The 12556-nt window shown below is 61.7% G+C and overlaps 1 protein-coding gene across 1 annotated transcript in view; it reads right to left on the bottom strand.

The window, feature by feature from the left end:
- Positions 1-1124: 1124 nt before the first annotated feature.
- LOC134666191 (transcription factor RFX3) overlaps positions 1125-12556 on the bottom strand; it is a 41812-nt gene continuing 30380 nt past the window's right edge. The window contains exons 14-17 of the mRNA XM_063523342.1: positions 7736-7846; positions 6659-6831; positions 6024-6153; positions 1125-1391 (exon numbers count right to left, since the gene is read on the bottom strand). Of these exons, the coding sequence (XP_063379412.1) occupies positions 1257-1391; positions 6024-6153; positions 6659-6831; positions 7736-7846 (549 nt within the window). The 3' untranslated portion in view covers positions 1125-1256. The remainder of the gene's footprint in view (positions 1392-6023; positions 6154-6658; positions 6832-7735; positions 7847-12556) is intronic.

Raw genomic sequence — 12556 nt, forward strand, 5'->3', positions numbered from 1 at the left:
CCGAGCGCCGGATTTACTTTTTAATTTTTTCTAGTTACGACAACCAACATGGCAACGATAGTTCCGTTCAGCCAAATAATTAAAAAAGTTTTTTGGGGAAATATCGTATTATTTAGCATTTTATTTATATAATATCAAATAAATATTTACTTTATATCGTGTAATAATATTTTTTGGACGTAATTAATGTTTAGTGGCGAAACAATATTTTTTTGAACCTCCAAACTCTTTGGCGAGTACATAATGGATTACAGACAATGAGGTTGTCTATGTTGCTCTAAGAAATATGTCATGCATTGATGACGTCAACTCTTACGTCGCCTCTTATTGGTGTTTCAGCCAAAATGGCCGAGTGGAGAATTTCGCACTTTTATTTTATTGAATATATTAATAATCCTTCAGTTTATACTGAGATTGGGCCATATTTTAGAATCATATTAACATATACGTTTCTTTGAAACCATTATTTCCATGATTCTTTGTTACTGTCATCAGGCCAATTGCTTCTTCTATAGAACTATACTTTAACTGTCCTGCAGCGTCCCTTTCCTCTTAATTTTATAGAAATATTAAGAGGAAAGGGACGATCGATTCTCCATCCAAACGTAATAGTTCTAATTTTACTCCCTGGATATTGACATAGAAATAAAATTTACACAATATGACGTATTTTAAACACATTTTTCGATTTTTTAAATTATTATAAAAGTTAGGAGCGAAAACCAGATTTCATACAAACTTTTAAAAGCTCCTAACTCTTGTAATAGTGAAAAAATCTAACGAGCGGGCATAGGTGTGGTTGATATTCAAGTTGTCTCAAAATATTTACAATAATATTAATATCCAGAGAGGAAAATCTGGCCTACGTTTGTACGGAAAGGCGGTTTTGGGCTCGTCCACTTTCGTCTTAAGGTTAAAAGGTTTACTTGACCCACTGGCCCCCTAACCTGTAGCACTGATAGGCCGTTACTCCGGGAGCTTGGCCTTCTTGCAGCGGTTCGTCATTGAAATAAAGATTGAAAGGATTACTTAACCCACTGGCCCCGTACCCCGTAGCACTGATAAGCCGTTTACTCCAGAAGCTTGGCCCCGTACCTTGTAGTACAGTCGCCATCATATGTATCGGAGCGGCCAAGGTGCTCACAAATATATGAACACGCCTCTATTGTCAAGGCGTTAGAGTCGTGTTCAGATATTTTTGAGCATCTTGGCCGCTCCGATATATCTGATGGCGACTGTACTAATTACGTAAGCCGTTACTCCGGGAGCTTGGCCTTCTTGCAGGGCAGCGGCTCGTCCTCGTCCTCGTCGTCGTCGCCCCAGTCCCAGTCCCCCTCGCCCTCTTCCTCTTCTTCCCGGGGCGCTTCTTCGGCTACATCTTCCTCTTCCTCCTATAACGTGCAAATTATTTTTTTTACCAAGACAGCGGGAGTATGATGTAGCACACGGTTCTCGCGTGATACCTACTTAATTGTTTTCCTCGTATTTTCTCGGAAGCTTTTTGTTTGTCATGCTACTTTAGTCGATCTTAGTACTTTTTGTACTTAGACTGACTGAAATAGCAAGACACGTACGTGCCTTTCCGTGAAAATACGAAGGAACACAATTATACACTACATCTGTACAGGCGTCCACGTCTTACTATGTATTGGCTTGTTCTATCATTTCGTTATCACACGATAACCGTTCAGGCTGGACGCAAGGGCGTCCGCGGCCGGAAAAATAAGTATTCGTACCTAATCGCCATCCCTTAACACATTCAGTGCCGAAAACCCGACTATCGGATATTTTATGATTTCGTTCCCAGGCCGGACGACCCGATAGTCGGGATCGTGGTACTATACTGCATTAACCCGTGGAGCGCCCTACACAGACACATGTGCTGGTAACTAGTATAGGAGTTCCATACTACGGTAATTCTGGGGCGCTCCAGGGGTTATATGATGAAATTGTTGTGGCCTGGCGCGGACGTCTTGTTTGAATGGGTGGCAATGAATGTGTTAACGCGCTATGAAAAAGCACTCGTTAGGCCTACTTGCACCATTCTACTAACCCGGGGATAACCGGTTAAACCTGGAGTTACCATGGTAACCAGTACAATTTGACATTAGGTTATTAAGTTTAACCGCTTAACCCCGGGTTATTGGCATGGTGCAAGTGGGCCTAAGAGTTTCTAAACCTACTCCTACTGCTTCGTTTATCTATCCAGATAACTTGTGGTGAATACGTACAGGTGCGCGCTGCATGACGGCGATGGGCGGCGCGCGGTGGTGCTGCGCCACGCGCCGCTCGATCAGGTACGACACGTACTCGTCGTACAGCAGCCGGATCAGGTGGAACGAGCCTCACGCCGCCTGGCCTCGGACACAAGTATGTCGTGTGTACTGACCGGCGCTCGCTGCATGACGGCGATGGGCGGCGCGCGGTGGTGCTGCGCCACGCGCCGCTCGATCAGGTACGACACGTACTCGTCGTACAGCAGCCGGATCAGGTGGAACGAGCCTCACGCCGCCTGGCCTCGGACACAAGTATGTCGTGTGTACTGACCGGCGCTCGCTGCATGACGGCGATGGGCGGCGCGCGGTGGTGCTGCGCCACGCGCCGCTCGATCAGGTACGACACGTACTCGTCGTACAGCAGCCGGATCAGGTGGAACGAGCCTCACGCCGCCTGGCCTCGGACACAAGTATGTCGTGTGTACTGACCGGCGCTCGCTGCATGACGGCGATGGGCGGCGCGCGGTGGTGCTGCGCCACGCGCCGCTCGATCAGGTACGACACGTACTCGTCGTACAGCAGCCGGATCAGGTGGAACGAGCCTCACGCCGCCTGGCCTCGGACACAAGTATGTCGTGTGTACTGACCGGCGCTCGCTGCATGACGGCGATGGGCGGCGCGCGGTGGTGCTGCGCCACGCGCCGCTCGATCAGGTACGACACGTACTCGTCGTACAGCAGCCGGATCAGGTGGAACGAGCCTCACGCCGCCTGGCCTCGGACACAAGTATGTCGTGTGTACTGACCGGCGCTCGCTGCATGACGGCGATGGGCGGCGCGCGGTGGTGCTGCGCCACGCGCCGCTCGATCAGGTACGACACGTACTCGTCGTACAGCAGCCGGATCAGGTGGAACGAGCCTCACGCCGCCTGGCCTCGGACACAAGTATGTCGTGTGTACTGACCGGCGCTCGCTGCATGACGGCGATGGGCGGCGCGCGGTGGTGCTGCGCCACGCGCCGCTCGATCAGGTACGACACGTACTCGTCGTACAGCAGCCGGATCAGGTGGAACGAGCCTCACGCCGCCTGGCCTCGGACACAAGTATGTCGTGTGTACTGACCGGCGCTCGCTGCATGACGGCGATGGGCGGCGCGCGGTGGTGCTGCGCCACGCGCCGCTCGATCAGGTACGACACGTACTCGTCGTACAGCAGCCGGATCAGGTGGAACGAGCCTCACGCCGCCTGGCCTCGGACACAAGTATGTCGTGTGTACTGACCGGCGCTCGCTGCATGACGGCGATGGGCGGCGCGCGGTGGTGCTGCGCCACGCGCCGCTCGATCAGGTACGACACGTACTCGTCGTACAGCAGCCGGATCAGGTGGAACGAGCCTCACGCCGCCTGGCCTCGGACACAAGTATGTCGTGTGTACTGACCGGCGCTCGCTGCATGACGGCGATGGGCGGCGCGCGGTGGTGCTGCGCCACGCGCCGCTCGATCAGGTACGACACGTACTCGTCGTACAGCAGCCGGATCAGGTGGAACGAGCCTCACGCCGCCTGGCCTCGGACACAAGTATGTCGTGTGTACTGACCGGCGCTCGCTGCATGACGGCGATGGGCGGCGCGCGGTGGTGCTGCGCCACGCGCCGCTCGATCAGGTACGACACGTACTCGTCGTACAGCAGCCGGATCAGGTGGAACGAGCCTCACGCCGCCTGGCCTCGGACACAAGTATGTCGTGTGTACTGACCGGCGCTCGCTGCATGACGGCGATGGGCGGCGCGCGGTGGTGCTGCGCCACGCGCCGCTCGATCAGGTACGACACGTACTCGTCGTACAGCAGCCGGATCAGGTGGAACGAGCCTCACGCCGCCTGGCCTCGGACACAAGTATGTCGTGTGTACTGACCGGCGCTCGCTGCATGACGGCGATGGGCGGCGCGCGGTGGTGCTGCGCCACGCGCCGCTCGATCAGGTACGACACGTACTCGTCGTACAGCAGCCGGATCAGGTGGAACGAGCCTCACGCCGCCTGGCCTCGGACACAAGTATGTCGTGTGTACTGACCGGCGCTCGCTGCATGACGGCGATGGGCGGCGCGCGGTGGTGCTGCGCCACGCGCCGCTCGATCAGGTACGACACGTACTCGTCGTACAGCAGCCGGATCAGGTGGAACGAGCCTCACGCCGCCTGGCCTCGGACACAAGTATGTCGTGTGTACTGACCGGCGCTCGCTGCATGACGGCGATGGGCGGCGCGCGGTGGTGCTGCGCCACGCGCCGCTCGATCAGGTACGACACGTACTCGTCGTACAGCAGCCGGATCAGGTGGAACGAGCCTCACGCCGCCTGGCCTCGGACACAAGTATGTCGTGTGTACTGACCGGCGCTCGCTGCATGACGGCGATGGGCGGCGCGCGGTGGTGCTGCGCCACGCGCCGCTCGATCAGGTACGACACGTACTCGTCGTACAGCAGCCGGATCAGGTGGAACGAGCCTCACGCCGCCTGGCCTCGGACACAAGTATGTCGTGTGTACTGACCGGCGCTCGCTGCATGACGGCGATGGGCGGCGCGCGGTGGTGCTGCGCCACGCGCCGCTCGATCAGGTACGACACGTACTCGTCGTACAGCAGCCGGATCAGGTGGAACGAGCCTCACGCCGCCTGGCCTCGGACACAAGTATGTCGTGTGTACTGACCGGCGCTCGCTGCATGACGGCGATGGGCGGCGCGCGGTGGTGCTGCGCCACGCGCCGCTCGATCAGGTACGACACGTACTCGTCGTACAGCAGCCGGATCAGGTGGAACGAGCCTCACGCCGCCTGGCCTCGGACACAAGTATGTCGTGTGTACTGACCGGCGCTCGCTGCATGACGGCGATGGGCGGCGCGCGGTGGTGCTGCGCCACGCGCCGCTCGATCAGGTACGACACGTACTCGTCGTACAGCAGCCGGATCAGGTGGAACGAGCCTCACGCCGCCTGGCCTCGGACACAAGTATGTCGTGTGTACTGACCGGCGCTCGCTGCATGACGGCGATGGGCGGCGCGCGGTGGTGCTGCGCCACGCGCCGCTCGATCAGGTACGACACGTACTCGTCGTACAGCAGCCGGATCAGGTGGAACGAGCCTCACGCCGCCTGGCCTCGGACACAAGTATGTCGTGTGTACTGACCGGCGCTCGCTGCATGACGGCGATGGGCGGCGCGCGGTGGTGCTGCGCCACGCGCCGCTCGATCAGGTACGACACGTACTCGTCGTACAGCAGCCGGATCAGGTGGAACGAGCCTCACGCCGCCTGGCCTCGGACACAAGTATGTCGTGTGTACTGACCGGCGCTCGCTGCATGACGGCGATGGGCGGCGCGCGGTGGTGCTGCGCCACGCGCCGCTCGATCAGGTACGACACGTACTCGTCGTACAGCAGCCGGATCAGGTGGAACGAGCCTCACGCCGCCTGGCCTCGGACACAAGTATGTCGTGTGTACTGACCGGCGCTCGCTGCATGACGGCGATGGGCGGCGCGCGGTGGTGCTGCGCCACGCGCCGCTCGATCAGGTACGACACGTACTCGTCGTACAGCAGCCGGATCAGGTGGAACGAGCCTCACGCCGCCTGGCCTCGGACACAAGTATGTCGTGTGTACTGACCGGCGCTCGCTGCATGACGGCGATGGGCGGCGCGCGGTGGTGCTGCGCCACGCGCCGCTCGATCAGGTACGACACGTACTCGTCGTACAGCAGCCGGATCAGGTGGAACGAGCCTCACGCCGCCTGGCCTCGGACACAAGTATGTCGTGTGTACTGACCGGCGCTCGCTGCATGACGGCGATGGGCGGCGCGCGGTGGTGCTGCGCCACGCGCCGCTCGATCAGGTACGACACGTACTCGTCGTACAGCAGCCGGATCAGGTGGAACGAGCCGAACGACGCCGCCGATCTGAGGACAATACTTTATCGGTAAATAAAAGCGGTATTTGACCTTGAAACGCCCTTGAATTTTTTTTTATGAGATACATTCTCATTGGTGACTTCTAATTGTCTTCGTATTGTCAAATTTAACGACTTTGTGGCTTTTGCACATTTTTTCCTGTCGAGCAGCAATCGTCGCCCGCAAGCCGCGGACGCTTACGGACCCTTTTAACCACGATGCCTATAATATTGCTCTAGTTTTGCGTTGCGCTCTGGTCTCGTAAAGAAAGAAGACAAAATATATATATCTACAACAGTGATACATACCGTAGCGTGAGCTCGCGTATGACCAGCGACGAGTAGAATGACCAGTCGAGCAACAATTGTCGCGCCCGCGCCGTGTAGTCCGGCCGGCGCTCGTGGGCTGCCAACGCGCCGCGCACACACCCTTCCAGCCACGCCGCCCATTGTTCTAGCATCGCCCCGCGGCCTAGCGTCGCCTGGTAGACTAGGTCTACAACAGTGATACATACCGTAGCGTGAGCTCGCGTATGACCAGCGACGAGTAAAACGACCAGTCGAGCAACAATCGTCGCGCCCGCGCCGTGTAGTCCGGCCGGCGCTCGTGGGCCGCCAACGCGCCGCGAACACACCCTTCCAGCCACGCCGCCCACTGTTCTAGCGTCGCCCCGCGGCCTAGCGTCGCCTGGAAGGAAGACTACATATATTAATATACCCAATCTTAACTACGGTGCGAAGTTAGTTACTAAAGTGCAAAAAGAGTGGGAAATAATGTTGCAACATGAGAGCTAAAAAATAAATAAAAGTTGACTAGTGATTGCCACGTACGGCAGTAACAGTGTCACGAAGAAAGTGTGTTTGTGCGTGACTCGTACTCTTGTATCCCTTACATGGCGACCTTGACAGGCAAGACTCCCTTCCTATCCAACTATACTTGCCGAAATACCAACTGGCGACTGAGATCATAATTTTATCTCCTTTACCCTTGTTAAGACCAATCAAGAGTGAAAGAGATGGCATTATGCCCGGACTCGCCACTTAAGCAAGTATAAGGGATCATTGAGACGGTGCAGGAACTCGCATGCGAGTTTCTTTACATTGCGTTATTTGATTGGTCGGCTGAATTGATATAACCTCAATGGGCCTCAATGTTACTAATATCGTGTACGAGTTCGCGAGCCGTCTAAATTGGCCCTAAGTGTAGCACAGAGCGAGTAAACAAAGCTGGATGGGATGTGAAGCGTTTAGTTGGATACTCGCCACTGATCGTACAATTCGTACACTTGTTCGGCTACGCCATTACTTCACTGTAGTTATCCAGTCTGGTCCAGTGGGTAGTGACCCTGTCTGTGAAGCCGATGGTCCTGGGTTCGAATCCCAGTAAGGGCATTTATTTGTGTGATGACACAGTTTATCTGTTCCTGAGTCATGGTTGTTTTCTATGTATTTAAGTATTTATATATTATATATATTGTTGTCTGAGTACCCACAACACAAGCCTTAGAGTGGGGCTTAGTCAATCTGTGTAAGAATGTCCTATAATATTTATTTATTTATTGGGTTTAGTCTGTTATATGTCGTCAAGTCACCTTGAAGTCGGCCTCGAGGCGGTGCGCGGTGGCGGCGCTGCCGCACGAGCACGCCCAGGCCGCCTGCTCGCGCACCACGCGGAAGTCCACGCGGTTCAGGTCCGACAGCATCTGTAACAACAATGCCGATAAACGTTTGGACTAGGGCACAGGGCGGACACGCCAAATATCAAAAATTATTTGCGTTTATATGTGTGCGCGGCACGTCTGTACACGCGTCATTGTGTATGTGTGGGTAAGTCGCTTTACTGAGAGGACGCCAGAAGTCCGCCAGATTCATGACGCGGCCAATCGCGGGGCGAGGTAATGCGAGTCGGGGCGTAGCGGTGCGTGACCGTTCTGTATGATAATACTATTACTTATTCTGTGAATAGGGTTTAGATGTGGGCTACGTAAACACTAGGAATACACAGAACGCCTTCCGAAGGCCTTTCCCATATACTACCACATCCGCTCTTAGTGCTATGCGGCTATTAGTTGTAGCCAAATATTGTAGTTTTAACACTATTTCATTTTCTGATCGTATCATATACCTACTCAATGCACCCGATTAATTTGGGATAGAATACCTGCTGGATCTGGTGCTGGTTGGCGAGCACGGCCCTCGCGGCCTGGGCTAGATGGTTGAGCGAGGTGTAGCGGCGCAGCGCGGCCGCCAGCGCCGCCGCCGCCGGCGCGCAGCCCGACCCCGCCGCTAGCGCCGACTCTAGGCTTCTTGTATACCTGCTGGATCTGGTGCTGGTTGGCGAGCACGGCCCTCGCGGCCTGGGCTAGATGGTTGAGCGAGGTGTAGCGGCGCAGCGCGGCCGCCAGCGCCGCCGCCGCCGGCGCGCAGCCCGACCCCGCCGCTAGCGCCGACTCTAGGCTTCTTGTATACCTGCTGGATCTGGTGCTGGTTGGCGAGCACGGCCCTCGCGGCCTGGGCTAGATGGTTGAGCGAGGTGTAGCGGCGCAGCGCGGCCGCCAGCGCCGCCGCCGCCGGCGCGCAGCCCGACCCCGCCGCTAGCGCCGACTCTAGGCTTCTTGTATACCTGCTGGATCTGGTGCTGGTTGGCGAGCACGGCCCTCGCGGCCTGGGCTAGATGGTTGAGCGAGGTGTAGCGGCGCAGCGCGGCCGCCAGCGCCGCCGCCGCCGACGCCTGCGCGCGGCTCGCCGCCGCCGGCGCGCAGCCCGACCCCGCCGCTAGCGCCGACTCTAGGCTTCTTGTATACCTGCTGGATCTGGTGCTGGTTGGCGAGCACGGCCCTCGCGGCCTGGGCTAGATGGTTGAGCGAGGTGTAGCGGCGCAGCGCGGCCGCCAGCGCCGCCGCCGCCGACGCCTGCGCGCGGCTCGCCGCCGCCGGCGCGCAGCCCGACCCCGCCGCTAGCGCCGACTCTAGGCTTCTTGTATACCTGCTGGATCTGGTGCTGGTTGGCGAGCACGGCCCTCGCGGCCTGGGCTAGATGGTTGAGCGAGGTGTAGCGGCGCAGCGCGGCCGCCAGCGCCGCCGCCGCCGACGCCTGCGCGCGGCTCGCCGCCGCCGGCGCGCAGCCCGACCCCGCCGCTAGCGCCGACTCTAGGCTTCTTGTATACCTGCTGGATCTGGTGCTGGTTGGCGAGCACGGCCCTCGCGGCCTGGGCTAGATGGTTGAGCGAGGTGTAGCGGCGCAGCGCGGCCGCCAGCGCCGCCGCCGCCGACGCCTGCGCGCGGCTCGCCGCCGCCGGCGCGCAGCCCGACCCCGCCGCTAGCGCCGACTCTAGGCTTCTTGTATACCTGCTGGATCTGGTGCTGGTTGGCGAGCACGGCCCTCGCGGCCTGGGCTAGATGGTTGAGCGAGGTGTAGCGGCGCAGCGCGGCCGCCAGCGCGGCCGCCGCCGGCGCGCAGCCCGACCCCGCCGCTAGCGCCGACTCTAGGCTTCTTGTATACCTGCTGGATCTGGTGCTGGTTGGCGAGCACGGCCCTCGCGGCCTGGGCTAGATGGTTGAGCGAGGTGTAGCGGCGCAGCGCGGCCGCCAGCGCCGCCGCCGCCGACGCCTGCGCGCGGCTCGCCGCCGCCGGCGCGCAGCCCGACCCCGCCGCTAGCGCCGACTCTAGGCTTCTTGTATACCTGCTGGATCTGGTGCTGGTTGGCGAGCACGGCCCTCGCGGCCTGGGCTAGATGGTTGAGCGAGGTGTAGCGGCGCAGCGCGGCCGCCAGCGCCGCCGCCGCCGGCGCGCAGCCCGACCCCGCCGCTAGCGCCGACTCTAGGCTTCTTGTATACCTGCTGGATCTGGTGCTGGTTGGCGAGCACGGCCCTCGCGGCCTGGGCTAGATGGTTGAGCGAGGTGTAGCGGCGCAGCGCGGCCGCCAGCGCCGCCGCCGCCGACGCCTGCGCGCGGCTCGCCGCCGCCGGCGCGCAGCCCGACCCCGCCGCTAGCGCCGACTCTAGGCTTCTTGTATACCTGCTGGATCTGGTGCTGGTTGGCGAGCACGGCCCTCGCGGCCTGGGCTAGATGGTTGAGCGAGGTGTAGCGGCGCAGCGCGGCCGCCAGCGCCGCCGCCGCCGACGCCTGCGCGCGGCTCGCCGCCGCCGGCGCGCAGCCCGACCCCGCCGCTAGCGCCGACTCTAGGCTTCTTGTATACCTGCTGGATCTGGTGCTGGTTGGCGAGCACGGCCCTCGCGGCCTGGGCTAGATGGTTGAGCGAGGTGTAGCGGCGCAGCGCGGCCGCCAGCGCCGCCGCCGCCGGCGCGCAGCCCGACCCCGCCGCTAGCGCCGACTCTAGGCTTCTTGTATACCTGCTGGATCTGGTGCTGGTTGGCGAGCACGGCCCTCGCGGCCTGGGCTAGATGGTTGAGCGAGGTGTAGCGGCGCAGCGCGGCCGCCAGCGCCGCCGCCGCCGGCGCGCAGCCCGACCCCGCCGCTAGCGCCGACTCTAGGCTTCTTGTATACCTGCTGGATCTGGTGCTGGTTGGCGAGCACGGCCCTCGCGGCCTGGGCTAGATGGTTGAGCGAGGTGTAGCGGCGCAGCGCGGCCGCCAGCGCCGCCGCCGCCGACGCCTGCGCGCGGCTTGCCGCCGCCGGCGCGCAGCCCGACCCCGCCGCTAGCGCCGACTCTAGGCTACTTGTATACCTGCTGGATCTGGTGCTGGTTGGCGAGCACGGCCCTCGCGGCCTGGGCTAGATGGTTGAGCGAGGTGTAGCGGCGCAGCGCGGCCGCCAGCGCCGCCGCCGCCGACGCCTGCGCGCGGCTCGCCGCCGCCGGCGCGCAGCCCGACCCCGCCGCTAGCGCCGACTCTAGGCTTCTTGTATACCTGCTGGATCTGGTGCTGGTTGGCGAGCACGGCCCTCGCGGCCTGGGCTAGATGGTTGAGCGAGGTGTAGCGGCGCAGCGCGGCCGCCAGCGCCGCCGCCGCCGGCGCGCAGCCCGACCCCGCCGCTAGCGCCGACTCTAGGCTTCTTGTATACCTGCTGGATCTGGTGCTGGTTGGCGAGCACGGCCCTCGCGGCCTGGGCTAGATGGTTGAGCGAGGTGTAGCGGCGCAGCGCGGCCGCCAGCGCCACCGCCGCCGACGCCTGCGCGCGGCTCGCCGCCGCCGGCGCGCAGCCCGACCCCGCCGCTAGCGCCGACTCTAGGCTTCTTGTATACCTGCTGGATCTGGTGCTGGTTGGCGAGCACGGCCCTCGCGGCCTGGGCTAGATGGTTGAGCGAGGTGTAGCGGCGCAGCGCGGCCGCCAGCGCCGCCGCCGCCGACGCCTGCGCGCGGCTCGCCGCCGCCGGCGCGCAGCCCGACCCCGCCGCTAGCGCCGACTCTAGGCTACTTGTATACCTGCTGGATCTGGTGCTGGTTGGCGAGCACGGCCCTCGCGGCCTGGGCTAGATGGTTGAGCGAGGTGTAGCGGCGCAGCGCGGCCGCCAGCGCCGCCGCCGCCGGCGCGCAGCCCGACCCCGCCGCTAGCGCCGACTCTAGGCTTCTTGTATACCTGCTGGATCTGGTGCTGGTTGGCGAGCACGGCCCTCGCGGCCTGGGCTAGATGGTTGAGCGAGGTGTAGCGGCGCAGCGCGGCCGCCAGCGCCGCCGCCGCCGGCGCGCAGCCCGACCCCGCCGCTAGCGCCGACTCTAGGCTTCTTGTATACCTGCTGGATCTGGTGCTGGTTGGCGAGCACGGCCCTCGCGGCCTGGGCTAGATGGTTGAGCGAGGTGTAGCGGCGCAGCGCGGCCGCCAGCGCCGCCGCCGCCGACGCCTGCGCGCGGCTCGCCGCCGCCGGCGCGCAGCCCGACCCCGCCGCTAGCGCCGACTCTAGGCTTCTTGTATACCTGCTGGATCTGGTGCTGGTTGGCGAGCACGGCCCTCGCGGCCTGGGCTAGATGGTTGAGCGAGGTGTAGCGGCGCAGCGCGGCCGCCAGCGCCGCCGCCGCCGACGCCTGCGCGCGGCTCGCCGCCGCCGGCGCGCAGCCCGACCCCGCCGCTAGCGCCGACTCTAGGCTTCTTGTATACCTGCTGGATCTGGTGCTGGTTGGCGAGCACGGCCCTCGCGGCCTGGGCTAGATGGTTGAGCGAGGTGTAGCGGCGCAGCGCGGCCGCCAGCGCCGCCGCCGCCGACGCCTGCGCGCGGCTCGCCGCCGCCGGCGCGCAGCCCGACCCCGCCGCTAGCGCCGACTCTAGGCTACTTGTATACCTGCTGGATCTGGTGCTGGTTGGCGAGCACGGCCCTCGCGGCCTGGGCTAGATGGTTGAGCGAGGTGTAGCGGCGCAGCGCGGCCGCCAGCGCCGCCGCCGCCGACGCCTGCGCGCGGCTCGCCGCCGCCGGCGCGCAGCCCGACCCCGCCGCTAGCGCCGACTCTAGGCTTCTTGTA

The sequence above is a fragment of the Cydia fagiglandana genome, chromosome 7, assembly GCF_963556715.1.
Source record: "Cydia fagiglandana chromosome 7, ilCydFagi1.1, whole genome shotgun sequence".
In the NCBI taxonomy this organism is placed as follows: domain Eukaryota; kingdom Metazoa; phylum Arthropoda; class Insecta; order Lepidoptera; family Tortricidae; genus Cydia; species Cydia fagiglandana.